We start from the raw sequence: 27,118 nt of genomic DNA, 5'->3' as shown, positions 1-27,118 counted from the left end.
TTGTCAGCCCAGGTCTACAAGGCCTATATGTAGCTACGCCACTGGCAGTGGGTAACTCACTGTCGATACTCATCAGTAAGAATTTTGACAAACAAGGTAAAGGAGCAGCATATTAGAAGAATACTAGACACAACAGTTTATGCATACCAAGGTTTGTGATACCGTCATCTTCCCCAAATCTAGTGACCATGGTTTGTCAGAGAGTGTGAGCGGTAGCTTACATGTATTTGCTGAAGGTTATTTGTCTAGCTTTGTTCTTTTATTTTCATTTCAGACAATACTTAAGTGTGGTGGTGATGGAACACAGTTATAAAAAGAAGTTTGTATAATAATTTCATGACTTTATTATTACATTGCTAAATAGCAAAACAAAGATAACAAATAGTGATGTAACATAGGTGTATAAATCATAATAACCATACATGATTTTCTGATGTCAGATCACAACATACAATTATGAACAAAAATAAGTTATGTTACTATTACCAAGTTGCAGTAAAATAAAGAGTAAGTTAACTTCCTTCACATGGAACATATAATTAGTTGACTTTTATAACAAAAAAGCATACAAGTGTACCAAGTTATGCTTGATCTTCCTCACAGAAATGACCACAGACAAGTCCAGATTAAACAAAGCAAACCAACCAGAAAATCCTTGATTTCAATAGCAATACAATAAAATGAAGGAAGGGGTCTATCAGAAAAGAACTTAAGATCAAATCAAAATCATATCTTGTAATTAACAAAGAGATCTTCCTCACAGTATTAACCTTAGCCTAGACTGGATAAAACCAAGCACAACAACAAGAAAATAACAATCTTTTGTCAGCAAAATATCATGTCTCATGAATTCTAGAGCTTGGTTATTCTTGTATTTGTTTTGCCATAGGGTCAATTTGTCCTTCCATATCACTTATGTACTGTCTTTCTATGAGTAAAAAAATGTGAACACGACATTGACTGTTAACATTACACAATAGAAAATTCTTATTACCCCAAATAAACGAATATATGAACACAATATAGCTTATGTTTACTTGTTACCCAGTCAGATTTTGAAATAAACCAGTATTTATCGATAAGGAAGAATCTGAATATCGTAATAGTAGAAATATCCATTGCAAGGAGGGTACAATTTGTGCTATCAATATATTGTTAACTACAGGCTGCTCCTGGCAGGAAGTCGGGTGCCCATTAAAATGAGCTGTTACAACTAGAGTGAAGTTTTAAATACAAAGATTTTTATCATCTGGCATGCCCGAACTTACGACACCATAAGCATCTGCATCAGACTTGCCCAAACTTACGAGACCATAAGCATTTGGGATGCCCAACTTACGAGAACATAATCATCTAGCATGCCCGATCTTACGAGACCATAAGCATCTGGCATGCCCAAACTTACGAGACCATAAGCATCTGGCATGTCCAAACTTACAAGACCATAAGCACCTGGCATGTCATAAGTTAGAGACCATAAGCACCTGGCATGTCATAAGTTAGAGACCATAAGCACCTGGCAAGTCATAAGTTAGAGACCATAAGCATCTGACATGCCCAAACTTACAAGACCATAAGCACCTGGCATGTCCTAACTTACGAGACCATAAGCATCTGGCATGTCCAAAACTTACAAGACCATAAGCACCTGACATGCCCAAACTTACGAGACCATAAGCATCTGGCATGCCCAAACTTACAAGACCATAAGCACCTGGCATGTCATAAGTTAGAGACCATAAGCATCTGACATATGCCCGACTGAGAAACAAACCATCAGCAACTGACAAGGGACAGGCGAAAAGGCATAGCCCAAGTAAAATACCATATAAAGCATTTGATATGCGCTTGACTGGAACATCGTTAAAAAAATTATCGGTCAGTATTTTTTAACTTTAAATGGGTGCAATCAGTATTGATGACCAGAGTGCGAGGCCACAATAAGACCCATTAAATCTTGGGCATCATAACATTGATACTCCTGGATAATGTCATTGCTGAGTTTGCTGTGAACAGGATCGCTCGCCACTGATATCTTCATGGGCTTAACTATCAAGACTGTCTCCACACATTGGTAGTCTTAAAGGGAGCTGTTTGTTGCGATATACACTAAATATGGACCTAAAAAAAAGCTTATATAAAATGGAGATATGTTTTCTGCAGTTTACTCAGGGAATGGGCTTCGATGAAAAGATGAAATAAATAATTGTAAATCTAAATGTAATGTACAACAACAAAATCATTATTGTACCTTTCATGTACATGAACATGGGTATAATCAATATATATAAAAATGCACACTTATCAAAATTACAGAACATAGTTACTCTAGTATCAAAAAGGTAACACATATTGTTTTAGCCATTATAAAAGTAACACAAATTGATTCAGCCATTAAATTTAACACTTATGACATAAGCTTTACTAAGTTTTATTTAAACAACAATAACATTAGGATTAGATTTATTAATATGTCTACAAAATCCTTAAACAATCGTTATAATGACTCTCACATGCTAAATTCATCTGCATGATTTGTTAGTGTATGCCGTTCATTATACATCAGTTCTTGTAACACCTTGTGAGTGTTTTCTTTATTTCGTCCACACATTATCATACATATCGGGACGGTTACAAGTAGAATGGGCATTACCATTCAATAACTGCTGTGTGGATAAATAACAGCACGATTCACTTAAACTGCATATTACCTATTGAACGTTATCCTTGACATGATGGTACAAAACAGTTACATCACCTCCAACCCTCGGGAATGAAACTATTCACTCGCCCTAAAGCACTCTAGTATTGTCTCAATAGCTTGAGTTGTAGGTGCTGTAACTACTAAAGCACTCTAGTAAAATCTGGATAACTTGATTTGTGGGTGCTGTAACTATTAAAGCACTGTAATAACTAAAGCGCTCTAGCATAGTCTCAATAGCCTAAGTTGTGGGTGCTGTAACTACTAAAGCGCTCTAGTATAATCGCAAAAACTTGAGTTGTGGGTGCTGTAACTACTAAAGCGCTCTAGTATAGTCGCAAAAACTTGAGTTGTGGGTGCTGTAACTACTAAAGCGCTCTAGTATAGTCGCAAAAACTTGAGTTGTGGGTGCTGTAACTACTAAAGCGCTCTAGTATAGTCGCAAAAACTTGAGTTGTGGGTGCTGTAACTACTAAAGCGCTCTAGTATAGTCGCAAAAACTTGAGTTGTGGGTGCTGTAACTACTAAAGCGCTCTAGTATAGTCGCAAAAACTTGAGTTGTGGGTGCTGTAACTACTTAAGCACTGTAAGTACTAATGCGCTTTAGTATAGTTGCAATAGCTTGAGTTGTGGGTGCTGTAACTACTAAAGCGCTCTAGTATAATAGCAAAAACTTGAGTTGTGGGTGCTGTAACTACTTAAGCACTGTAAGTACTAATGCGCTCTAGTATAGTTGCAACAGGTGAGTTGTGGGTGCTGTAACTACTAAAGCGCTCTAGTATAATAGCAAAAACTTGAGTTGTGGGTGCTGTAACTATAACTAACTACCGGTAATATGAATACAGCATTCCTGCTCAATGATTGAAAAGGCTTTCCAAATGAACACAAATTATATATTCAGAAAACTGCACATAAATAATACAATAGCCTTCTAAAATGAGAAGAAGGTACATGCATGTTGCCAAACATTTGTACAAATAGATCAAATATATAGGAGCTGAATAAAACACGTTTTAGAAGACAAAATGCATCAAGTAGAAGAAATAATTCTATCATAAATGGAAGTCTGAGGCGAAACAGATACATCTCCTAGAGTCAGGCAAGTCCTAATGACTTAAATGGAATAGATCAGATTTGCTTTCAGCACAGATCATGATGGTGAACTACTTTATCTAAGCATTTTTTAAAAGGAAAACAGCTAATCTCAAAGATGCCCTGTGCGTGCATAAAAAAGAACATAAGACTGTATTTAGCATCACATATTTTGAAAGTCAGTCATTTGACCATATAAAATGTTCAGTAAGTATTTTAATGAGGACAATCAGGGTAAACACAAAATAAAACAGGGATATGTCAGAAACAAAACACTGGTATACTACATGTATATAAGTAGAAAATGCTGATATCATTAAAACAAAAAAGCTGAGACAAAATCAGGAATAATTCACATGAACATAATACATGTGTATCATACAAACATAATTATCTTGCAATATATACTGTACATGGCACTATTAGAGATGCTTGTTAAAAAAATAAACTCTAAAACATAAACAAAATAATAAAATCATTCATAAGTGCAATTATGAAAAAACAATGACAGTTTAGCTATGTAACTGTGTAGTTAACTTAAATGAAGCATTTAAGGCAGGTTTTAACATGGGCAGGGTGCTGCACAAGAGGGACAGGGTGCCAAGGGAGACAATGGCACGTTGTATGGGGATGTGAAGAATTTAGATATAGTGATTTTGACATGAAGTATTAGGATCTGTGTTTAATCGAAGTAGGTTCAAGCTTTATATGCCATATATATATATATATGTATTATGTTTGCATGTATTTATTATCATAAGTTTAATCAAAACAAAAGAACAATTTGATTATTCTAAACAGTTAATTCTCTTATGCAAAAGGGTGTCCATACTGGTCCCCCTAAGGGCAGATGTGCGCTACCCAAAAAGGGCAGGGTGCAGCACTCTTCCAGAACTCTTAAAACGCTACTTAATGAAATGATGCTCGAAAATAAATCAGAAAACAAAAATGTTATAGAAAGAAATACAAAAATGTTATAGAAAAAAATTGAAACTATTTTTAACAGATCTACCCTTTATTATGAAAATGCAATCAAAGAAAACCATCTTAGAGAAAGTTTAACTTATCATGAATACTAATAACCTAAGTTATATTATTCTAATTCTAATGGTCAAAAGAAAATGATCTAAAATTGCAAACAAAGGGAATTTTTTAAAGATTCAAGAAAAAAATTTCAAACATTATAACAACCTGTATTAATATGTACAAGAAACATCAAGTTTCCTTATAACAAGTTGGTCCATATCAAATCACATACAAGTTTTTAAAAATCAAAACAACAAAATTGATCCGATAACTATGATAAAACCATCTATCATTGTGACAATGTTAATATTACAAATAATGATACATATTGTATTTTGTCAAAACTAAGTTATACATGTTCACAATAATAAACTTGTCCGTCTGTCTATTACTTAAAAGTAAGATTTAATTCAATACCGAAAAAAAACACATTTTTTAAACCTATCCTATAAAAAGAGGATATTCTGGAAATGGTCACTGAAGATCAAGTCTTGAACAGTCTTTTTAAATTGAAAAAAAAAACAACAACACAACTTAATCCTCATGTTTATCATTTTAAGTTAGTATATACATGTTTAGTAAATACTGTGTTTTGACCCCAATTGTGATATTTGATTTATCATGTATATGTTTAATATTTTGTTGTTTTTAACACAAACCAGTATTCTTTGTCACTATATACTGTGAAATCATTAATGTTTGTGGGACATTAAGGTTCATGGTTTTCATGGGTTGGGTGATCCACGAAATCAAGATTCCACAAAATATACACCCTTAATTAAATTTTTCAATTGCCTTAATTAAGAACATAGTATATTCTTTACAGAGGTTGCAGTATACAGTGGTATATATAAATACCAAACTCACTGTAAATCATACTATTATTGCTTTGTTAATATATTATATCTGCCATTAACAAAAAATGAACCAAATCAATTCATTGTTTTTTATGAATCAAATGACAGAAACACGTGCTGTAACGTGTGCTATTCATGAAAGTCTCCAGGTTTACATGATGTGCGTGTTGAGTGTCAGTATTCAATTTTTTTCTTTAATGAAATATTAAATCAATTACATTGATTTTTTTTACTAAATATACGCACCTTCTTGGGTGTTTTCACAGTTTGCAAAATTCTGAATTGGTATTCAATGGCTTCGCCTATCTATATCTTTGATCAGGGTCTTCTTTCATGACCTTAATTTCCAATTAAATCGATAATTGACATGGGTATATGCACTAACTTGCATGTCGTACCACTATAGGGAGTGTCATAAACCACCTGACGTAGAAGACAGAAATCATGTGCCCAGCACATGGAGATTATGCAGACGATTTAGGACCAGACAACAAACACAATTGAATTCAGCTTCGATGCCACATCATATGATCACACTGTAAAAACAAGCGAGAACTCCAAGTAGTTCAGTACAAAAATATACCTGATGATGATTGCAATGACATGATATACATGTACTTTTATATAACAGTTTTTTGCAAATATATTGACTGACTACAGGCAATATGTCTAGTCAATACATTGTGCAGGTTTTAATAATCAACATCAATCATTGTTCAGTCTGTTTAAGAAGTTCAACACTTTGTACTAATTGAATTTAAATATAAATTAAAACATTTAATAACTTCACTACATTTCTTGATTACCTGATATGCTAGAATTAATGCAGTATCAAAAATCTGGCATAAAATCATAAGCAGTCCTGGAAATAGGCATTTAATTTCAATAATTCAAAATCACAGTCTGATTATTGAGTAGTGCTGTGGTAGAGCATGAAAGAAGCTAAACTACGTACAATTACTAAATCCGTTCATTCAATGGTGATTAATAGAAGATGTGCATTGAATTAAATAAAGCTGAACACTGGCAATTATAAATTTGACATGAATAAGACATTTAGTTAAAACATTTTCTTATGTGTTGGTCATTGAGAGCAGGAGTGGGGTTTCAAAAGTGTTCTGTAAGGGTTTCAGTGAGGGTAGGCAGGGGAGCGAGAGTCGGGGCAGAGGTGTCATCTCCATCATCTCGTGACCCGCTGCGAACAAATGTAGACTGGGCACGACGTGGACTTGTTCTCGTCCCGCCACGAAGGTCCACATCGTCCATGTTCATCGACTTCGCTCGCATACCTGCAAATGATAGAGTTAAGTTTTGTTAATAATTATGCATTAACCTTCATTGCCTTGTAAAGTAATCTCTCATGATTTTTGGTGAAACTATAAACAACTTTATTGATAAGCTACTTTTATAGATGACAATGTTCAAGATCAAACTGCACACACTTTGAAGATATTTTTGTTCACAAGTTTGAAACAATACTTAAAACAGATATGATTAGTATAAACAGACATTGATGTCTACAAATTATGACTGGTATGCGCATATTTATAATAATGTAAAGCATGTTAAAATATGCTGATTTTGCCTCTCCTAGAGATACATGAAGCATTTGATAAGGAAGAGACCCCACATTTTGATTTTAATATATGCAGAGGGCCATACAGAAAATTGACATAAATATGTTAAAAAGGATATAAACTGCATTAAAAATATGCAGTACTTTCTAACTTATTCAGTCTTATAGTATGTACATAGTTTGTTACAAGATTTACACAAAACATAAAACAATCACCATAAAGGACCAGAACTATCACACACACACCACAAGTCCACAACACCAAATTAAATATCAAAATTGACAGAACTGAGAAGTATCTTAAATCCACTTACATGCAAGAACTGTGTTTAAAATATGAAGAGACATGATTAAATATTAACCACTTATCATCACAGTCATGCATGCCCAATGTTTTAAAATATTAAGACGCTGAAAAACAACAACAGCTCTCATCGATATACACTACTGGACGAACATAACAATTTCAGTCACAACATAATTATCTACACTAAATACTACAAAGAAAGATAGATGGGGTTGTAACAGGTATCTTGTGTTTTGTAATGTTCATTTCTCTAATAGTTCTATCAAACTTTTTTCCATACAAGAGTCCTTATTTTTCACTGAGGTACAGCCTAGGGGGTGTTTAGAAAGGAAATAATGAAGAAACAAAATGTTCTTAGATTACAACTAAGGCGACTATAAATTAATTGCTAGATTTTCAACCCGCCTGCCCTCTGATTTTTCACTGCCCCTTTAATTTGCTTGACTCAAATAAAACTATTGAACTAGAGTCTGTATTTGCATATCGGTCCAGTACTATAAGGGAATGGCATTTATTAATTCCTACAGTGTCGATGCATGACATTCACATGTGAAAAAAGAGAATAGTTACAATCCTGTTTGTGGATTGTCTGGAAACACATGTATATGGTCCCATATGCAATAAGAAAGGGCATGAACAGTCATATTCAATGAAGAAACAGTCATCAAATGTCACCCCCCCCCCCCTCCACCACCCTAAATTGTATTTTTTTTACATGAATGAATGAAAATCTAGTAATTAATTTACATGTGTGTATATCGACCTTTTAAGCAATTCTCTCTAAAATGAATAGGTGAACACAGCTTTATATCTGTTAAACATATACGTACATTAGTAGCACATTTGATTTTATTCAAAGGAAAAGTTACTGTTGAAAAGTGGTGCCATTATTTTTAAACCACATCAAAGAAAAGAGTGCAGGAAAATAAAGCCGGTGACAAAACTGGTACACGGTATATTATTTCAGCAGATATTTGGCGCCAAGGAAACACAAGATACCCCCGGAGTACCGCAGTGGTTGCTGGTTAAACATGCTTTACCTTACTTACCATCACACAAAGATCGGGCCCGTCACTGGGTGGGAAATACCAGAGTGTCATGTTAGAGCTTTCATGTACGGGGCTTATCATACACTTTTATATTAAGTCTGAGACATTAGGTTCCAGCAGAGTTGGAAATCATATGGGGAATTTGCCATAATCGTTGTTACAATTCTTTCATTAAAACAAAAAAGTAATGTACCTTTGTTTCAAAAATATGACTTGTTATTCATGTACCTTAATTTCAAATATATAAACAATATTTTTGTTCTAGTTTGTGCATGCATAAGAAAAAGAACATTAAAATATTTAAATAAATAATAAAACATGCAATCATGTCAAACTAGTAGCACACCTGTAATATAAAATGGTTCTAAAATTTAGAACATGTATATATCAAGGCCCAATTTCTTAAACAATTTAAGTCACTTAAAACTGGATTTAGCTAAGCTAACCAATTTTGTTTTATAATATTCTTCTTTTGAAGAATTTGAAGACCATTAATGGAAATCATTTTAATGATAATCACAATTAACTATATTTTCATTGTGTAAAATTATTTTTTCGTATTTTGATTGCGCTTGTTATGCTTAATAAGATGTTTAATGAAATTGTGGCCAGATGTGACATCTTCTTGCTACTACTTTGACAGAAAATTATTAGATCAAAATTAATGGAACAGTAAATATAAAACCAACAACTTAATATGAATTAAATCCTTTATACATGAGACAGAACTTCCATCCCATTCGAAGAGAAGAATACTGGTCTGTTATTTTTAAAGAAAATGTTAAAAAGATATTTGTATGATATATAATCATGTTGGTTTCAATGTTTTAAATGGCCATGTCATAAGTTGAATTTGAAAATGAATGCCATGTACCGCATTTGAAAGTGAATGTCCAAGAACAATAGTATTAGGGCAGACTAGCAGTATTACGTATTCTCTCAATAAATGTTTTGAAAATACTTATTAATTGAAGAAACTGTCACATAAGACAAAATTTGCCATGACATGTCCATTTTTCTGACCTTTTCAGCCAGTAACATTATAAACTACATACTATTCTCCTCCCAGTGATTAGCCAGGTCAATTATGGACCGTTCTGTAAGGGGCAGTAACTCATGACATAACTTTACAGAAATGTTTAAGGTAAATGCAAGTTTTGATCGAGTCAAAATGGAAACAAACACTAAAAGCAACAATTATAGAAGCATGGAATAAAAATTTAAGTATCTCATAAATGTTTTGACAGTGTCTGTTTTTGCTTCAGTGAACACTAATGCGGCCCAATTATCTACTGCATTGTGAAATTGCTCAAGTAATGCTGTGTCTTTTTTCTAAACATGAAATGAAACATGAACTGGTAGTGAAAAAAGGCTTTGCATCTGGGGCACAATATTGATGGATAAAAGTACAATATGGTGGCTGGCAGATATACACTCATAAGAAACTACATGTATGGCTTGTGGTCACATGATTACCCAGTGTTACATAGACAGAACACTGCTCTGCATCAGGTCTATCAGACTTGGGTTGCTCGGAGCATTTAGAGAACCTAAAATAGTTTTCACAAGCTATCAAATCAACGGTCAACTGTTTTTAAAGAGACCATTCAGAGAAGGGCTTCATTGCATCAAAGGTTTTATTTTGATGTGACAAATGTTTGTAATTACTTGTATATGATCATTTTAAAACATATATAAGACTTTGAAATAAGAATATCACATGCATATTTATAATGACTTAACAAGCATTTCAAATTAACTATTTAAACTAAAAATATCATATTGCTAAAGACCTATAGGGTCACATATTCTCCCAACAGCATACTAGTAAGTCACTAGTGCTTTCTGAAATTTACAGAATATTTTCGCTATATAAATGACAACATAAGCAAAGATGTTCTATGTTCTAAATGTTATGTTATCTATAGGTCCTTACATAAATGAAAATAATTTACGCAATTAAATGACAAATGCAAACACAGACAACCTCTAACATGATGCACATTCCTGACTCACACTTTCATGATACTATACAGGAGTAGCCTCCCTTGTCTGGGGACTGGTCACATGAGCATGTATCATGTGACTGATCATGTGACTGCTCCATTGACGGATCATGTAATGTGTCATGTGATGACACAGTTTCACCTGAGTGATATTTGATTAAGAATGTTATGTTAGGTAAATTAAGGAAACAGTTAATCTACAATTACGGTAGATATAAAATTGTATGTTTATGATCAAACAATGTACAAAAAAATAGTTTACTGAAGAACACTTTTAGTTAAAGAATAAAACAGCAAAGCACCAACTCAGATCTGATTAATATCAGCAGCTCATTATATGAAGAGTTACTTACTGCTGGATTTTCTGCGCTCAAACTTTCTTGTCCTATTTTTGCGCATGATAGTTTTACGAGCATGGATGGCGTTCTTCATCACTACCGGCTTGTCAGGATCAACCTTTGCCTCCTGGGCCAGGTTCTCAAAAAACCCTGTAAGTAAAAACTGTTTTGATAAATAATGTTCTAGGAAATACTTACATTAAACAATGGTAAAAATATTTATTTTTCCACATATGTTTGACACAGGCTCAATGTTTACAGTAAACGCCTTTATGTAATAAAACATTATCTTTTTCTCTTCAAGACCTGATTGTTTAAAGCATTGTACAAAATTTTTTGCTCCTCGAAACTGGGCAAATATTAACGTGAAAACTACTACCGGTACCATATAATAAAATGGGCACCTTTTTTTGCTTGTATCAATCCAGAATAAAAAAAAGAGTTTTCAATGCAATAAAATGTGCTTGTAATGTTGCAGATAACCCTATTCCCAAACCAAATTTCAAAAAATAAATGGAAAAACACTTGCAAGAGTTTCTACACCAAGCCGTTACCAGTTTTGAGAAGATAAATTAATGCATGTTATACAACTCTGTCGGCACTCTCAGTTAAGATAATGAAGTTTTGGGATGAGGAAAATGCATACAGTTTAAATCGCTGTTGGCTCTCCCTCCTAGGATTGAACAAGATTTGAGATGAGAAAAGTTGCTGTTTTGTTACGTTATGTGTAAGCAGCTGATATCTACGGAATTTCTGCCTAACATCAAAAAAGCTTTCAAGCTATAAAAACTAAAATGAGGCTGTGTTTAATGTAGCTTTTCAGGCCCAAATACAAACCTCTGAGTTTGTTGACATTGACGACCATCTGTTCCTTGACCTCTGAACCTATATTGGGGGTCTCATTCTCAACAGCACGGCCGAGATGGTGGAGTGAGCTCTCTGCCTCTCGCAGCCGCCGCTCTGCTTCCAAACGTGCGAGAATCTCATCCTGAAGATAGGAAAACAAATAAGTATTAAAGTTTTATGTGGCATATATGTTCCAAGTAAATGTTTGTCACTGAAAAACCAGTAAAATGATTAATGAATATACAATTCCATTTATCTACAGCAGAAAAGTTTGATTCCACATTTGCTGTCACATACATACATATATATACATATGTTTATTTTAGACCCTGAAAATGAATTTATTTAAGTATGCCTTTTTGTTGCAAAAATGTCAGCCCTGTTTAAAAATGGCAATACCTTAAGCTCAGCTTCTGTCATCTCTTTTTGTACCTTGAGGTCCTGAAATGAATGAAGTATCTCAATTAATACCTGCATGGTAAAACATGAGCTATGACAGGAGTGATGAATACCACCTGTTAATGGGAGTGGTGGTATGTCTTGTTTTAAATATTCACAATTTGTCAAACAAAACCCTAAGTGAACAATTTCCCATGCTCACCAAACTTCCAATTATGTTTCATGAGTGTAGCTGCAATACAAGCTACTCATGACTCGAAATTTTTCAGTTAAAGGCAATTCCTATTTCTCATGCTGACAAAAAATCATAAGGGCCTGTAGTTCTAATCTTAATGGTGGCCTGTAGTTCCTACCATGATGTTGGCCTGTAGTTCTTACCTTTATGGTGGCCTGTAGTTCCTACCTTGATGATTGCCTGTAGTTCCTAACTTGATGGTTGCCTGTAGTTCCTAGCTTGATGGTTGCTTGTAGTTCCTACCTTGATGGTGGCCTGTAGTTCCTACCTTGATGGATGGTTGTAGTTCCTACCTTGATGGTTGCCTGTAGTTCCTACCTTGATGGTGGCCTGTAGTTCCTACCTTGATGGTTGCCTGTAGTTCCTAACTTGATGGTTGCTTTTAGTTCCAACCTTGATGGATGGTTGCCTGTAGTTCCTGACTTGATGGTTGCCTGTAGTTCCTGACTTGATGGTTGCCTGTAGTTCCTACCTTGATGGTGGCCTGTAGTTCCTGACTTGATGGTGGCCTATAGTTCTTGACTTGATGGTGGCCTGTAGTTTCTGACTTGATGGTTGCCTGTAGTTCCTACCTTGATGGTTGCCTGTAGTTCCTGACTTGATGGTAGCCTGTAGTTCCTGACTTGATGGTGGCCTTTAGTTTCTGACTTGATGGTTGCTTATAGTTCCTACCTTGATGGTTGCCTGTAGTTCCTGACTTGATGGTTGCCTGTAGTTCCTGACTTGATGGTTGCCTGTAGTTCCAACCTTGATGGTGGCCTGTAGTTCTTACCTTGATGATGGCCTGTAGTTCTTACCTTGATGGTGGCCTGTAGTTCCTGAGCTTGTTCGTTGTACATTTCCTTCTCTTGTTCTAGCTCCTTAGCATGCTGCTTGTTATTCTCCAGTCTGAAAGGGAAAGTTAATTCTGAAAGAATATGGTACTAAAGTTAGATGTCTGTGAACAAGAATTATGCTTCATACACAAGACCAGATCACGCATCAATATTCAAGTCAAGTTTCATTGTGGCGGAATTTCAACAGATGTCTGAATTGTTTAACATCTGCTACCCCATCAATCACCCAACACATTAGTATATAAATACTGTATAACCAACAGTGCTCCAGCCAGGATTTGAAAAGGGCAGGGTGGAGTTTTGAAAAGGGCAAGCTACATGAGTCATGTAGGGGCAATTGGGGGAGGGGTCCACCCCTGTCACAAGTTGTTGTTTTTTGGGGTTTTTTTTTTGGGGGGGGGGGTCTCCCCCTATAATTTGTTTTGTTTTCATACCGTACTCAATTTAAATCATTTTCCATGATTTCCAGACTTGAACAAAATTGTGTTGTTTTCTCAAAATTTAGAAGGGTGTATTTGAATATCAAAATTAAAATTTGTCTGTGGTAGTATGATTGTACTTGTCTGGAATCTTCTTTAGTGCAATGTCACATATTTCTCAAAAAAAAAAACATGTAAAATAAAGAAAGAAACAAAGACAGTTAAAGATTTGAAGCTATCAAATAAATAAATACACAAAAAAAAAAATATGTAGGGGACGAATCTTAGTTTGGTACGATCTGGATTGGGTACGAATGTTACATTCAGCCTGGCTGTTATTTAATTGTCTTTGGTAAAATAATGTTTAATATGCTAATGTTTTAGAATAAAATGACAATAAAAATCACTGCCCTTGCTTAAAAAATCACTTATAAAACATAGAACATCGATAAATTAACTCCGAAGTTCGTTCTGACAAAATGGCGGTTTCGGCGATTTTTGATATGATCGTAGACATGATAGGTAAAAGCTACATAAAGCATCAACATATATTTGTGGAAAACAAAGAAATTTTCATCATAAATATTTTACAAGTAAGCTTTCAAAACATTTACTGAAAAAGTGACGTATTTGATTGTGTTAGCGCCACCTTGTTATGTTTAATTCGGCAGTGACTGTCTGCTTCAAATCAACAATGTTTAAATGGCGAGTCTCGTCTGTACAATATAATTAACAATTATTTTAAAAGATTTAATTGTGCTTGACAACTTTTTTTCACCATCCCTTCGCATTTTCTATCGCATTTTACGAACTTTCATCATTGAATGAACGAATTCTCAATGTATATTCTGATTGGCTGACATTCAATAGCTCCGCCTCCTACCGATGTTTCCCTATTTGGCTCTTCTTAATTATTGGATTAAAAGATGACCGATTATGAATACACAGGTCGTCTGCTCACTACACATATACACAATTAGCTGTCAGATGACTTGGACAAGGCACATTGGAAGATGAAAGGGCAGTGCGGCATATTTTCAGCAGTCAATGTGGGCATGGTGACACCTAGCGGGAACACTGAATTGTCATAAGTATTACGTAATTTGTCTCAGTTATAACAGCGGATTAAGGGCTGCCAATCTTTTGCAATGATTTCAATAGTAAAAAGGGCACTAACAGGATAATTGGTGCTATTAGAGCATTTGTGAAAAGGGCACTACTCAAAAAAAGGGCAGAGCGGTCAGAAAAGGGGCACGGGCGCTGCGCCATTGAAAAACGGGCTAGCTGGAGCACTGACCAAAGATGGTCTTGAACAAGCCTGTCCCTTATATCACTCTCTGTCACAATCAACACATTTAGATTGGCTTTTACCTGCAAAAACGATGAGATCAGTGTGTTTTTGTCAGCAAGTTTACAAGCTACACTGCCATTCAGAACTGCTATACATACCTCATCTCAGTCTCTGCCTTCTCCTGTAGCAAATGTGATGTCTGCTGTTCTATGAAGGCAAGTTTACTCCCTACACTGCCATTCACAAATGCTACACAAACCTCATCTCAGCCTCTGCCTTCGCCTGTAGCAAGTGTGATGTCTGCTGTTCTATGAAGGCAAGTTTACTCCCCAAACTACTGTTCACAACTGCTACAAGTACCTCATCTCAGCCTCTGCCTTCTCCTGTAGCAAGTGTGGCATCTGCTGTTCTATGAAGGCAAGTTTACTCCCCAAACTACTGTTCACAGCCGCTACAAGTACCTTATCTCAGTCTCTGCCTTCTCCTGTAGCAAGTGTGTCGCCTTCTCCTTTAGCAAGTGTGAGGTCTGCTGTTCTATGAAGGCAAGTTTACTCCCCAAACTACTGTTTACAACTGCTACAAGTACCTCAACTCAGCCTCTGCCTTCTCCTGTAGCAAGTGTGAGGTCTGCTGTTCTATGAAGGCAAGTTTACTCCCCAAACTACTGTTCACAACTGCTACAAGTACCTCATCTCAGTCTCTGCCTTCTCCTGTAGCAAGTGTGACATCTGCTGTTCTATGAAGGCAAGTTTACTCCCTAAACAACTGTTCACAAATGCTGCATATACCTCATCTCAGCCTCTGCCTTTTCCTGTAGCAAGTGTGAGGTCTGCTGTTCTATGAAGGCAAGTTTGCTCCTCATTTTCTCCTCTGTCTCTCTCTTCTCCTGGGATAGCTGCTCTGTCACGGTCTCTGCATGCTTCAGGGTGGCCATTATATTTTCTTTCTCTTTAGCAAGACCCTATTTAATGATATTAAAAACAGCCTGAATTATAACAACTTTATACAATTTCTTATGTTTAAAACACCTATACAAGTTTTATTTGATCATTTTTCAAAAATGAACTATTTCAAATTTTGTTTATGACACATTATTAATACAGTCCTAGTTGAGGTTTCCATAAACTTGTACAGTGTTTTAGACCCATTGTATTTGCTTAACATTCGAAGAAAAGATTGATGTAATTTAAAATAATACTGAATGATAATGAGCTTCGCATAAGTTTTGGTTATGTCAATTTTACACAACATTGTGACTGGTTTAATGATAACAAGGTCAAACATAATAATTGTACTACATTGTCCCCATGTACCTCAAGATCAGACTCCTGTGTATCAAGCTGCTGTAGAAGTTCAGTGTGTTCTGTGTCCAGGGTCCGCATCAATCCCACCATTTCCTCCAACTCGCTGTGCAAAAAGGCAAATATGTATGCATATGTCGGGTTTTTAATTTCGAACCAATAGTGGAAAACACAAGGTTTTCAATTTTCCTCTGATCAATATGTTATTTAAATCCCCATTTCTGCCTCATGCTCATGAGCATCAAAATTGTATTAAGTTATATGAATGAAATCTCACATTTCACTCTGAACACTCACCCTTAACCTTGTCATACTCGTCCCTCATCTCAACATTGAACACTCACCCTTGACCTTGTCAAACTCGTCCTTCATCTCAACATTGAACACTCACCCCTTGACCTTGTCATACTTGTCCCTCATCTCAACATTGAACACTCACCCCTTGACCTTGTCATACTTGTCCCTCATCTCAACATTGAACACTCACCTTTGACCTTGTCATACTTGTCCCTCATCTCAAAATTGAAAACTCACCTTTGACCTTGTCATACTTGTCCCTCATCTCAACATTGAACACTCACCCTTGACCTTGTCAAACTCGTCCTTCATCTCAACATTGAACACTCACCCTTGACCTTGCAATACTCCTCCTTTATCTCAACAGTGAACACTCACCCTTGACCATGTCATTCTCGTCCTTCATCTCAACATTGAACACTCACCCTTAACCTTGTCATACTCCTCCTTCATCTCAACATTGAACTCTCACCCCTTAACCTTGTCAAACTCCTCCTTCATCTCAACATTGAACTCTCACCCCTTAACCTTGTCAAACTCCTCCTTCATCTCAACATTGAACTCTCACCCCTTAACCTTGTCAAACTCCTCCTTCATCTCAACATTGAACTCTCACCCCTTAACCTTGTCATACTCCTCCTTCATCTCAACATTGAACTCTCACCCCTTAACCTTGTCATACTCCTCCTTCATCTCAATATTGAACTCTCACCTCTTAACCTTGTCATGCTCCTCCTTCATCTCAACATTGAACTCTCACCCCTTAACCTTGTCATACTCCTCCTTCATCTCAACATTGAACTCTCACCCCTTAACCTTGTCATACTCCTCCTTCATCTCAACATTGAACACTCACCCTTGACCTTGTCAAACTCGTCCCTCATCACAACATTGAACACTCACCCTTGACCTTGTCAAACTCCTCCTTCATCTCAACATTGAATACTCACCCTTGACCTTGTCATACTCGTCCTTCATCTCAACATTGAACTCTCACCCCTTGACCATGTCATACTCGTCCTTCATCTCAACATTGAACTCTCACCCCTTGACCATGTCATACTCCTCCTTCATCTCAACATTGAACTCTCAACCCTTGACCATGTCATACTCCTCCTTCATCTCAACATTGAACACTCACCCTTGACCTTGTCATACTCGTCCTTCATCTCAACATTGAACTCTCACCCCTTGACCATGTCATACTCATCCTTCATCTCAACATTGAACACTCACCCTTGACCTTGTCATACTCCTCCTTCATCTCAACATTGAACACTCACCCTTGACCTTGTCGTACTCATCCTTCATTTCAACATTGAACACTCAACCTTGACCTCGTCATACTCCTCCTTCATCTCAACATTGAACACTCACCCTTGACCTCGTCGTACTCGTTCTTCATCTCAACATTGAAAACTCACCCTTGACCTTGTCATACTCGTCCCTCATCATAACATTGAAAACTCACCCTTGACCTTGCCATACTCGTCCCTCATCATAACATTGAAAACTCACCCTTGACCTTGTCATACTCGTCCCTCATCATAACATTGAAAACTCACCCTTGACCTTGTCATACTCGTCCCTCATCATAACATTGAAAACTCACCCTTGACCTTGCCATACTCGTCCCACATCTCAAAATTGAAAACTCACCCTTGACCTTGTCATACTTGTCCCTCATCTCAAAATTGAAAACTCACCCTTGACCTTGTCATACTCGTCCCTCATCTCAAAATTGAAAACTCACCCTTGACCTTGTCATACTCGTCCCTCATCTCAACATTGAACACTCACAGTTGACCTTGCCATACTCGTCCCACATCTTAACATTGAAAACTCACCCTTTGACCTTTTCATACTCGTCCCTCATCTCAACATTGAATGCCTCCATCCTCTCCTTCTCCTTCTCCAGCTCCTCGTTCAGACGCTCCAACTCCTGCAGGCATGCAAAACACATGAGGATTTAATTACAACGCCAAAGAGTGACAACTAGCCATGTTACTGAGTTGATACCTTAACAAACATTTTAGAGGTAAGGTACCATCTACTCATGGGTATTTAGCCAAAGTTAAATTGTGTACCAAGTTTTATGCTAATATCTTTTTTAAGTATTGGCCAACATTTAAGTTTTAGCAAGCCAACCATGTCAACATGGAATGACTACATCAAGGCTATTACAACCCCTAGGATTTTCTATTTTTAAAACAGGCAAGGTAATACCAGAGTTAAACAATTGTTTGACAAGAAAGTGCAAGGATCTTACATTTTCTTTCCTGTACTCTTTGAGCTGATCATGCAGCTCAAGATAGCTGTTTAACACAGACATATTTAATGCTGACTTACCCAGGTCCTCTCCTTCTCACCAGCCAGCTCCTGTACTTCAGACTGTAGACGGTCTGAAATACATGTCGAGGGAATCTTGTCATTTATGCTGTCACATTTAAAGTCATTACACTAGTTATATATAAAAAATTATATATATAAAGATGTTATTTTATAACGCCGACATCGTAATGATATAAATGTGTGTAAATCTGACATCCACCTTCCGACATGATTTTATTCTTTCAAAATTAACTTCTATCAGAATGCAATCACAACCCAATTCAGTATTAAGCTTATAATGAAGATGGAAATGATAAGCAGTTGTAAACTGTTCTAAATTAGTCAGTATGTATGACAGGCAAGCATACCAAAGTAGTCCTGTCGTTGTTTGGCCATCACTTGACCATGTTCCTCTAGCTGCCGAATCATGTCATTGGAAAGCTGCTGATTTGCCCATGTGCTGTAGGTAAATGGCATAAAGGCGTAGAATGTCATGGAAATGTCACAATGGTTTCTGAAGAGATTATTTTCCATAAGTTTTCCATATAAACATATAGTGAAAAGATGTTCAATCCTGGCAACAATGTTTTTTATGAATCACAATGGGGAGAAGGAATTTGATATATGGTCACCTCAGGAATATTTCTGTGAAATAATTTTTAAATCGGTCTATGGTTTATGAAGAAAAGTTTCCCATAAAAACATTAAGTGGTAACTAGCCCCGCTCCTGGCAATCATGTTTTTTTATGAATCAACATGGGGTGAAGAAATTTGATAGAGGGTCCTAATTATTTTTAAATCGAGCCAAAAGTTTCTAAAGAGATAATTTTCAAAGTTTTACATACAGACATATAGTGAAAATTAGCCCCATCCCAGATGGCCATGTCTTTTTAAGAATCAACATGGGGTGAGGATTATTGATAGAGGGTCACCTAAGGAACATTTCTGTGAAATTATATCAAATCGAGCCAGGGGATTTCCAAAATTTTCCATAGAGAGAAAAGAAACCCGCCCCCTGGCAGCCAGGCTTTTTTACAAATCCACACAGGGTGAAGGAATTTGATACTGGATCACCAAAGGAACATTTCTGTAAAATTATTTGGAAATCAGGCAATCCCTTTTTGAGAAAAAAATAAATCCTTTTGAGTTGCCATGGCAACCAGAGTTCTGCAAGGAACAACTCTTATTGAAGAAATCTGGAAGGGGACCACTCAAAGAACATTCCTGTTGTTGTTGTTTTTTAAATTGTCCCAATGGTTTAGGAGGAGAAGTTGATTGAAGGAAAATGTTGATGACAGACAAATGATGAGGACAGACCGACACTCACCATAATATAAAAGCTAAAACTGAGCACTTTTTGCTCAGGTGAGCTCAAAACAGACCTTGTACATCTCTCTCGTCTTTCAGCTCTAAAGAGCGAATTTAATCTAACTTACTGAAAAAAGCATTTTAAAAATGATAACAGTCAATGCAAATTGTTATGATTTAATAAAATATAAACTGCAAATTAATATCATTATGAAATGAGAATTTTTTTTTCAGTAATACAAAATATACAAGTGTTGAATAAATTAATGCATACCACTAATGAATTATTGAAAGCTTACATTCGTTTGGATTTTTCCAGAACTGCTAGCCATTTTTCTCTCTCAAACTCACTCTCAGCTGCCAATGTGAGCCCACCCTAGAAGATACAAAAGAAACATTCATTATAATTACATAGGTAATAGAAAGAAAAAAAAAGAAAGTAATATTTACTGACCCAACAATTTTCTTTCATGCTACACACTGACCACTTGTATTATCTTTGTTATCATATCCATTCATTAAGTACACTTTTAATTTAATTTAGTTCACAGGATCTGAAATAATTACATGCTTATACATAAGGAAATGCTTATACATAAGGAAATAGCTAATGTTTGATGAGATTGCAACTTGTTTGAACATTACAATTCAGATTGAAAATGGAGGTTACCTCAATATCATCTGACAAGATGGTAAAAGCAAAGTTTTGTCCCTGCTCGTTGCTTGGTGAGATCACACACTCCCCCAGCGGAACGGCTGCCTGAAAATACAGACAAACAAATTGTAATGTGTAATATTCATTAAACATTTTATAAGGTTTGTGTTTAATTCATCTTAATTTTCACAAGCATGTGGAGTGGTAGAAATGTGTGCTATTCAACAACTGATACAGTCTTCATGCTTTCACTTTCACCAATAAACAATACATTTCTGGAATTAGTGCCTATTATTAAAGGAAATAGGCTAACCTAGGAGAACACACACTCGCAATGTGAAGGAGATTTAGGAGTAGCTGTCAATATGAAGACAATAACCAGATGTACCAATCTCTACTGGTTTAATCTCAGTGGACAAATTACTGGCACAGATCCCAATTATGGCCAAATATAACCATTGTACTTTCATCTGTAATACAATATCTTCCAGACCATACCTTGGGGTGAATGTTAAAGAAATTCCTGCGAATCATGTCCTTTCGTTCTGTCTCTGGATAGTACAGCAGCCAGCCATCCCGCACAATAAACAGCCTGAAGCAAGCAGCAAATATATTGGTACTGTTGTGTGCACATGAATCCATACAATGCATTAAAGTACTAATGCAATGAATTAACTTAGTCATGAAGTTTGGAAAATGGAATTAGAATATATTGTGCATGTTGCTGTTCTTTTTATAAATGAACTACTGGGGAAATACGAGTCTGGTAGACAAGTACTAGCTGGTGTCAGCCGCTGCATTGGTGCATGCCACAAACACATTTATTGGATTCCAGATGTCTTTCATTCCCATAAGGCCATTCTCATTTTACCATTTATACATTAGTTTAATCAGTTGTCATAGAAAAACGATCTGTCAGTTTTATAAACAAATTTCGTGATTGTGCAAATAAAGTCCTCAAAGGTTAAATGCTATGTAATGAAGGAGGGGAGGGGGGAAGTTGGCAAAGTAACGAAGGAATTAACAACAAATTACATTAAAAATGCTTATTTTGTTTCTTTCAGTGCACTAGTTTTAGTTAGTTGTAAACAAATAAACTCAAAGTATTAATGAGTATGTAAATGGAGTTGTGGGGAACTGATATGACAGGCAAACATTGACACACAGTGACACATTAATCAATCATGTCCAGTATTGATATCACGGGTCAAATTACACTGACCATGGACAGATACACCACTAATTATAGTATAATATTATGGTCACCTTACTGTAAGCACTAGATGACCATCAATTGTGGCTGTTCATTTTTTTTAAACTTCAAGAGCAAAATTGACAAGTTACAATTGCACCCACAACTCTATTTATTGAAAGTATACACAACAAGCACTAAGTCGAGCTATCGCCTCAGCCAAGATCACATGCATTTTTTTGCTTTTCCCATGTTATGCATATTCAGTATCTCACACAGTATCAGTAATTACTGTCTATTTCCATTGCTTTGTCCTAAATCACACAATTTTTTTTTTGTTAATTGATATTCATATTTTTTTTACACCAGCTTCTGAAAAAGTAAAGAATGGCCAAATTCAATGTTATATCATATGAAGAATTGGTTAATTTACCATAGTTATTGTTTTGAAGATACCGACCTAATGTACCAAGTGCTTCATATTTATCATGTTCCAAATACATACGACAACTTCAAGTTAAGAAACACACTTAAATATAAAAACCCTTCGATGTTATATATTTACCCTGGTAAGCTTTTTTCATTTATAAATATGAAATGCTTCAAAAATATAAACAGAAATCATCAAATTTGACATAAAACACGTTATTTCCAAGGCTAAAAAGTTCAAATAAATGACTGGAGATATATAACAAAAACAATGATACTGGCAATAACTTTTCAAAGACAGGATGTAAAATGCAACACAAAAATTGTCTTGTCCACAGTTAGCAATTTTCTCCATGATAAATACACATTGTATCATCAGATCTAAAAAAACTGACACGCTTAAATATTGCTTACTTTTAAAGAAATTAGCTTCAATTATTTCAGAATGAGAAGAAAATGTACCAAAAGGTTCTGTACGTTTAAAGTTGTCTTTTCGGATATGAGAGTTAATAAATCAAGGAGTAAAAAGAAGAAAATCTCCAATATTATATTTTTTTATAAATCATCATATATATAACTTAATTTGTTCTGCCTTACATTGGAAAAAATTGACAACTTCAACTTTATGTTCCTAAGTGCCAACCTAGCTTACATGTAGAAATTCTGAGTAAATTCTTCAAAAAATATCTTTAATCACATTGGGTTTTTTTACAAAATTTAAGGAATCCACTGCAAAAAAAGTAGTTCTCTGATAGCTCCATCAACCTAAATGTTATTTTGTTATGGCCTTAGTATCATTGAAGGGTATTTACTTTCTGATAAATAAACAAAGTGTACATTATATATACACATCAAGTTTTTACAGTTTGTATATTTGCTCCTATTTCAACTGAAATCAGATGTAAAATGCCCAATTTTGTGGTATTTGAAGGCCAATTTAACTGTTTTGTTACAATATTTTCAGTTAATGATTAACTCAGAAACCTTCAACTTCCTTTCACAACCACAATCATTCTGTAAAGATAATTGTGGATAAGTGTTGAAATTAGGACCAAATTCTTCACTTTTCTTGGGGATGCAAACAAACCACACATTTTGCTGTTAAAAAAGTCTCCTATATGCTCCCCTCACACCACTTTGGCAAAACATTCAGCGTCTTACAATAATTACCAGTTGAAGCCTCTAAAAGGGTGAAAATGAGAACCATGAATTATATTGAAATTAAGTTAAAAGTAATGTTATGGGTTCATTAATGATTGAAACAAATAAATCATTATTTATAAATAAAGTGTTTAATAGCAATTAAATCAAAATTACAAACTGCATTACTCATCAAATAGTTAACTGTTGATCTAGAAACAATTTTAAGAGTTAAACTTAGTGTTTTCAGGTAAACACCAGGTAAATGAACTTTAGTATGCTCATCATTCTGAATATTTTTATCTATTTTGTTTTCTTATTATAAAATGAATTAGAAAACAGCAAGTTAACAATAAATAAATAAATAAATATGCAGTTGATTATTTGTGACCTCATTCCTACATACAGTATACTCCTCACAGAACTACCACTTTCTTCGGTCACTCCAAGGGTTTTACAAAACATTGAGGACATCCGCTGAGTACATACGTAACCCACTTTCCTCGCTTAAATATGACCAGTTTAGCAAAGATGCTCATTTTTTACGGATGGTATATTGCCGGTAGCGCTGGTGATGGTGTTGTTTTATTGACCTCAAAGCTGAACTACAGTTTCTATGCATTGCTAATATATTGCTATTCTTGAAATTAAATGATTACATTTGAAGTAATTTTGTTTATAAAAAACAGTCAATCATCCTCAGATCTGTTTGTTTTTCCTTGTAAAAAAAGAAAGAAAACATACTACATAAAAGTACATCTATATTTTGTTCGGCTATCAATTTACCTTTAAACTCATATTTGAAGTTTTAACATTAACCTTCATCAGCATCATAAATTGCCTGTTGATATCCACACAATTAAAATATTACACCAAAGCATATGTTTGTTTGTTTAAAATTGTTACAGTTTTGAGTACCATGTAAGTGTGAATATTTTCCTGTCATAATTTTTGAAGTTGTGATACATATCATTTGATTTTCTGCATTCAAAATAATAATTTCATTCAATCATTGCATTGTTAATTACTACAATATAAAAGTTAAAAGGTAACATTTGTTCAAGGGTTTAAAAAATGCTGATTTAATCTGTGAATATATTGTTGTAATACCTTCCCTTTCTTCAAATAAATATAATTTAGCTTTCAGTTGAAATGTTTTATGAAAGTAACAGTATATATATATATTTTTTTTTTTTAAACCATTACTTCTTCAGTGTGTGTATACCACGTGATAAATTACGTCATAATTTTTATATGCTACGTCGGAAGGCAATTTTTGCTTAAAATAAAGACTTAAATCAAAGATAAATTTTCTTTTACTACACCATTTTAAATGCAACAAAGGGCAGTCTATGCCGCTTAAAGAGCACAGCCTTCGTTTTATTACCGAAATATGATAAGGTGATTAGTTTCATCAAACACTTCGACAAACCTGTTTCCAAAATAATATTTTGACAGTGCTCCGTCAGACGGCCGTATTTTGAAAAGATTTGTCGAAGTGTTTTAAGAAACTAAACTCTCAATCAAACTCTGGTAAAAGACCGAAGGCGGGTCTCTGTAAGCGGTGTAGACTGCGCTATGTTTCATTTAAAATGGTGAAGAAATAGTGAAGTTATCTTTGTTTAAACCCTTCATTCGAAGCAAGATATTGCCTTCCAACGTAGCATTTATGATGCAATTCATCACGTGGTATACACACACTGTTCTTAGTAAATGAATGTTAAATTATCAGTATATACAGCAATAAAGTATTTTGGGCACTGTGGAAGTCAAGTAATATGCAAAGTTTGTAGTGACATATTGCGCACTAAATTTAGACTTCTGTGCGTTTTGTGTCATGTTTGTTATTGCGAGAAATGCATTTTTTTTATCATACTGAAGGTTAAAAATGTCAGAAAGGTTATAAAATGTTAATTGAATGTACATAAAAACAGTAAGTTTACATTACTTTAAGATACTGGGACTTAAAGTAAAACAAGATCAATTTAATAACGAATTGAAACTGGATAAAAAATGGACATCAACCTATAGTGTGCACCGTTAAAGGATTACCAGTCATATTATAAGCAAGTGAGTCTGAAAAACATTGAAACAACACAATGAGAGAAAAGTATTCAAATAAATTAATCACAATTAGATACTGAAGGAGATTAGTATTGTTTTTTTGGGGGAGTTTCGCGGTGTTAACACCTCCGAGTAATGCAGTGATGGTAGTTCTTGGGTCCACTGATCGGCCTTTGTGGGTGAGAGAGTGAAAACACATAGGATAGCAGATAGTGTAAAATTGCATTTCGTGTCCAAGATGACAAAAACATGCTAAGTTAAACGAAAAGTGGTAGTTTCGCAAGGAGTGTACTGTACATGTGATATCCCCAGGGGATTTAGTTCATATAGCACCACAGAAATTCTACATTAGCCGAGTAAAATTCTATTGCATCTAAAAAAAACATGTAAATATCGCATACATGCCAAAGTTCAAGAGGCTTCCCATTTGGCTCATAAAATTAGGCCTTTCGCCTGCAATATATTTTTTTCATGTATCTTCATTAATCAGTCTTCTGCAGGAATCTTTTTGAGTGCTCTACTTTTAAGAGCATTTCATTGAAACAAGCACTTCTTTATAAAAATTAAGATCAGTGGCAGTCCTCGATTATATTTTATATCTTCAAAACCAACATGTATCTCTATTTTGATTGTTTTAAAGTATTATCAGCCTTGCTATATTTGAGCTTGTGGCAACATGCATGTGAACCCGTTTCACTTGAATATATTGAACTGTTGAACATGTTTTTTTTTAGTTATGGCCAAGTTAATACAGGACAACTACATTAACAACAACAGTCTATGACGATATCACACTTTCTTCTTCTATTTCATTGAAATCTCAACGAGATTTATAAATACAAATTATATACCTTCTTAGCCATTTTGACTGTGCTGATCTTTTCAACAATGTTCCATGAATTTGCAGACGACTCTTCCAGTCGACTGTAAGTCCCGAATTTTCTGGCATACCGTTCATATCAATTCCATTTCCTGTTCCAAACAATTTATCACAGAACATTACATCTAGGCCATCATTTTTAGTTATTTCTGTTTTCTTCCGGGTTGACGAATAACTGATGTCAGGCAAACGATTGTTTAGTAAATCAAGCGTTTACATCGCATTAGTAGCACTCGGTTACTTTAAACACATCCGTATTGTATATTTTGGTTACACAGTACACTGGTGAATTTCTGTACGCTTTTACCTTAAACACTAAATACGGATCTTGAAAAAATATTCAAACGTAAAAAACGATCCGTATTTATAGTCTGATATATTAATCAGAAAGTATGATTAATTAATTCTAATTATTGGTCCCATAGGTAATTTATCTAGACCACTGTTATTTTCAAAACCGCTCTCATTGTGTTTACCGGCGCCTGTTTAATACAAATAAGTAAGTAAGTTAATTGTTTATTATTGTGACTTGTGTATACATAC

General features: G+C 35.1%; 1 protein-coding gene across 5 annotated transcripts; it reads right to left on the bottom strand.

The window, feature by feature from the left end:
- Nucleotides 1–329: 329 nt before the first annotated feature.
- LOC128207963 (pleckstrin homology domain-containing family D member 1-like) lies at nucleotides 330–26,754 on the bottom strand. Of its 5 annotated transcripts, none has more exons than XR_008256790.1 (15): nucleotides 26,547–26,754; nucleotides 21,369–21,462; nucleotides 20,886–20,975; nucleotides 20,515–20,591; nucleotides 19,276–19,367; nucleotides 18,926–18,978; nucleotides 18,424–18,518; nucleotides 16,292–16,385; nucleotides 15,767–15,939; nucleotides 13,230–13,320; nucleotides 12,198–12,239; nucleotides 11,790–11,940; nucleotides 10,968–11,102; nucleotides 1,517–6,965; nucleotides 330–1,484 (listed from the first exon to the last, which is right to left on the bottom strand). XR_008256790.1 is itself a non-coding variant. In XM_052911191.1 (15 exons), exons 1-14 carry the CDS (start codon nucleotides 26,693–26,695, stop codon nucleotides 8,611–8,613), a joined length of 1,359 nt encoding a protein of 452 aa, XP_052767151.1. In that variant the 5' UTR covers nucleotides 26,696–26,754; the 3' UTR covers nucleotides 6,828–6,965; nucleotides 8,609–8,610. The 5 variants fall into 5 exon arrangements, 4 of the variants coding, with proteins under 4 accessions (XP_052767149.1, XP_052767151.1, XP_052767150.1 ...); XM_052911191.1 differs by lacking the exon at nucleotides 330–1,484 and adding an exon at nucleotides 8,609–8,633 and having other exon boundaries at nucleotides 6,828–6,965; XM_052911190.1 differs by lacking the exon at nucleotides 330–1,484 and adding an exon at nucleotides 10,625–10,756 and having other exon boundaries at nucleotides 6,854–6,965.
- Nucleotides 26,755–27,118: the final 364 nt, after the last annotated feature.

Source organism: Mya arenaria, chromosome 11 (assembly GCF_026914265.1).
Source record: "Mya arenaria isolate MELC-2E11 chromosome 11, ASM2691426v1".
In the NCBI taxonomy this organism is placed as follows: domain Eukaryota; kingdom Metazoa; phylum Mollusca; class Bivalvia; order Myida; family Myidae; genus Mya; species Mya arenaria.
The sequence above is the reverse complement of the archived record's forward strand: the minus strand, read 5'-3'. Positions and strand labels throughout refer to the sequence as shown.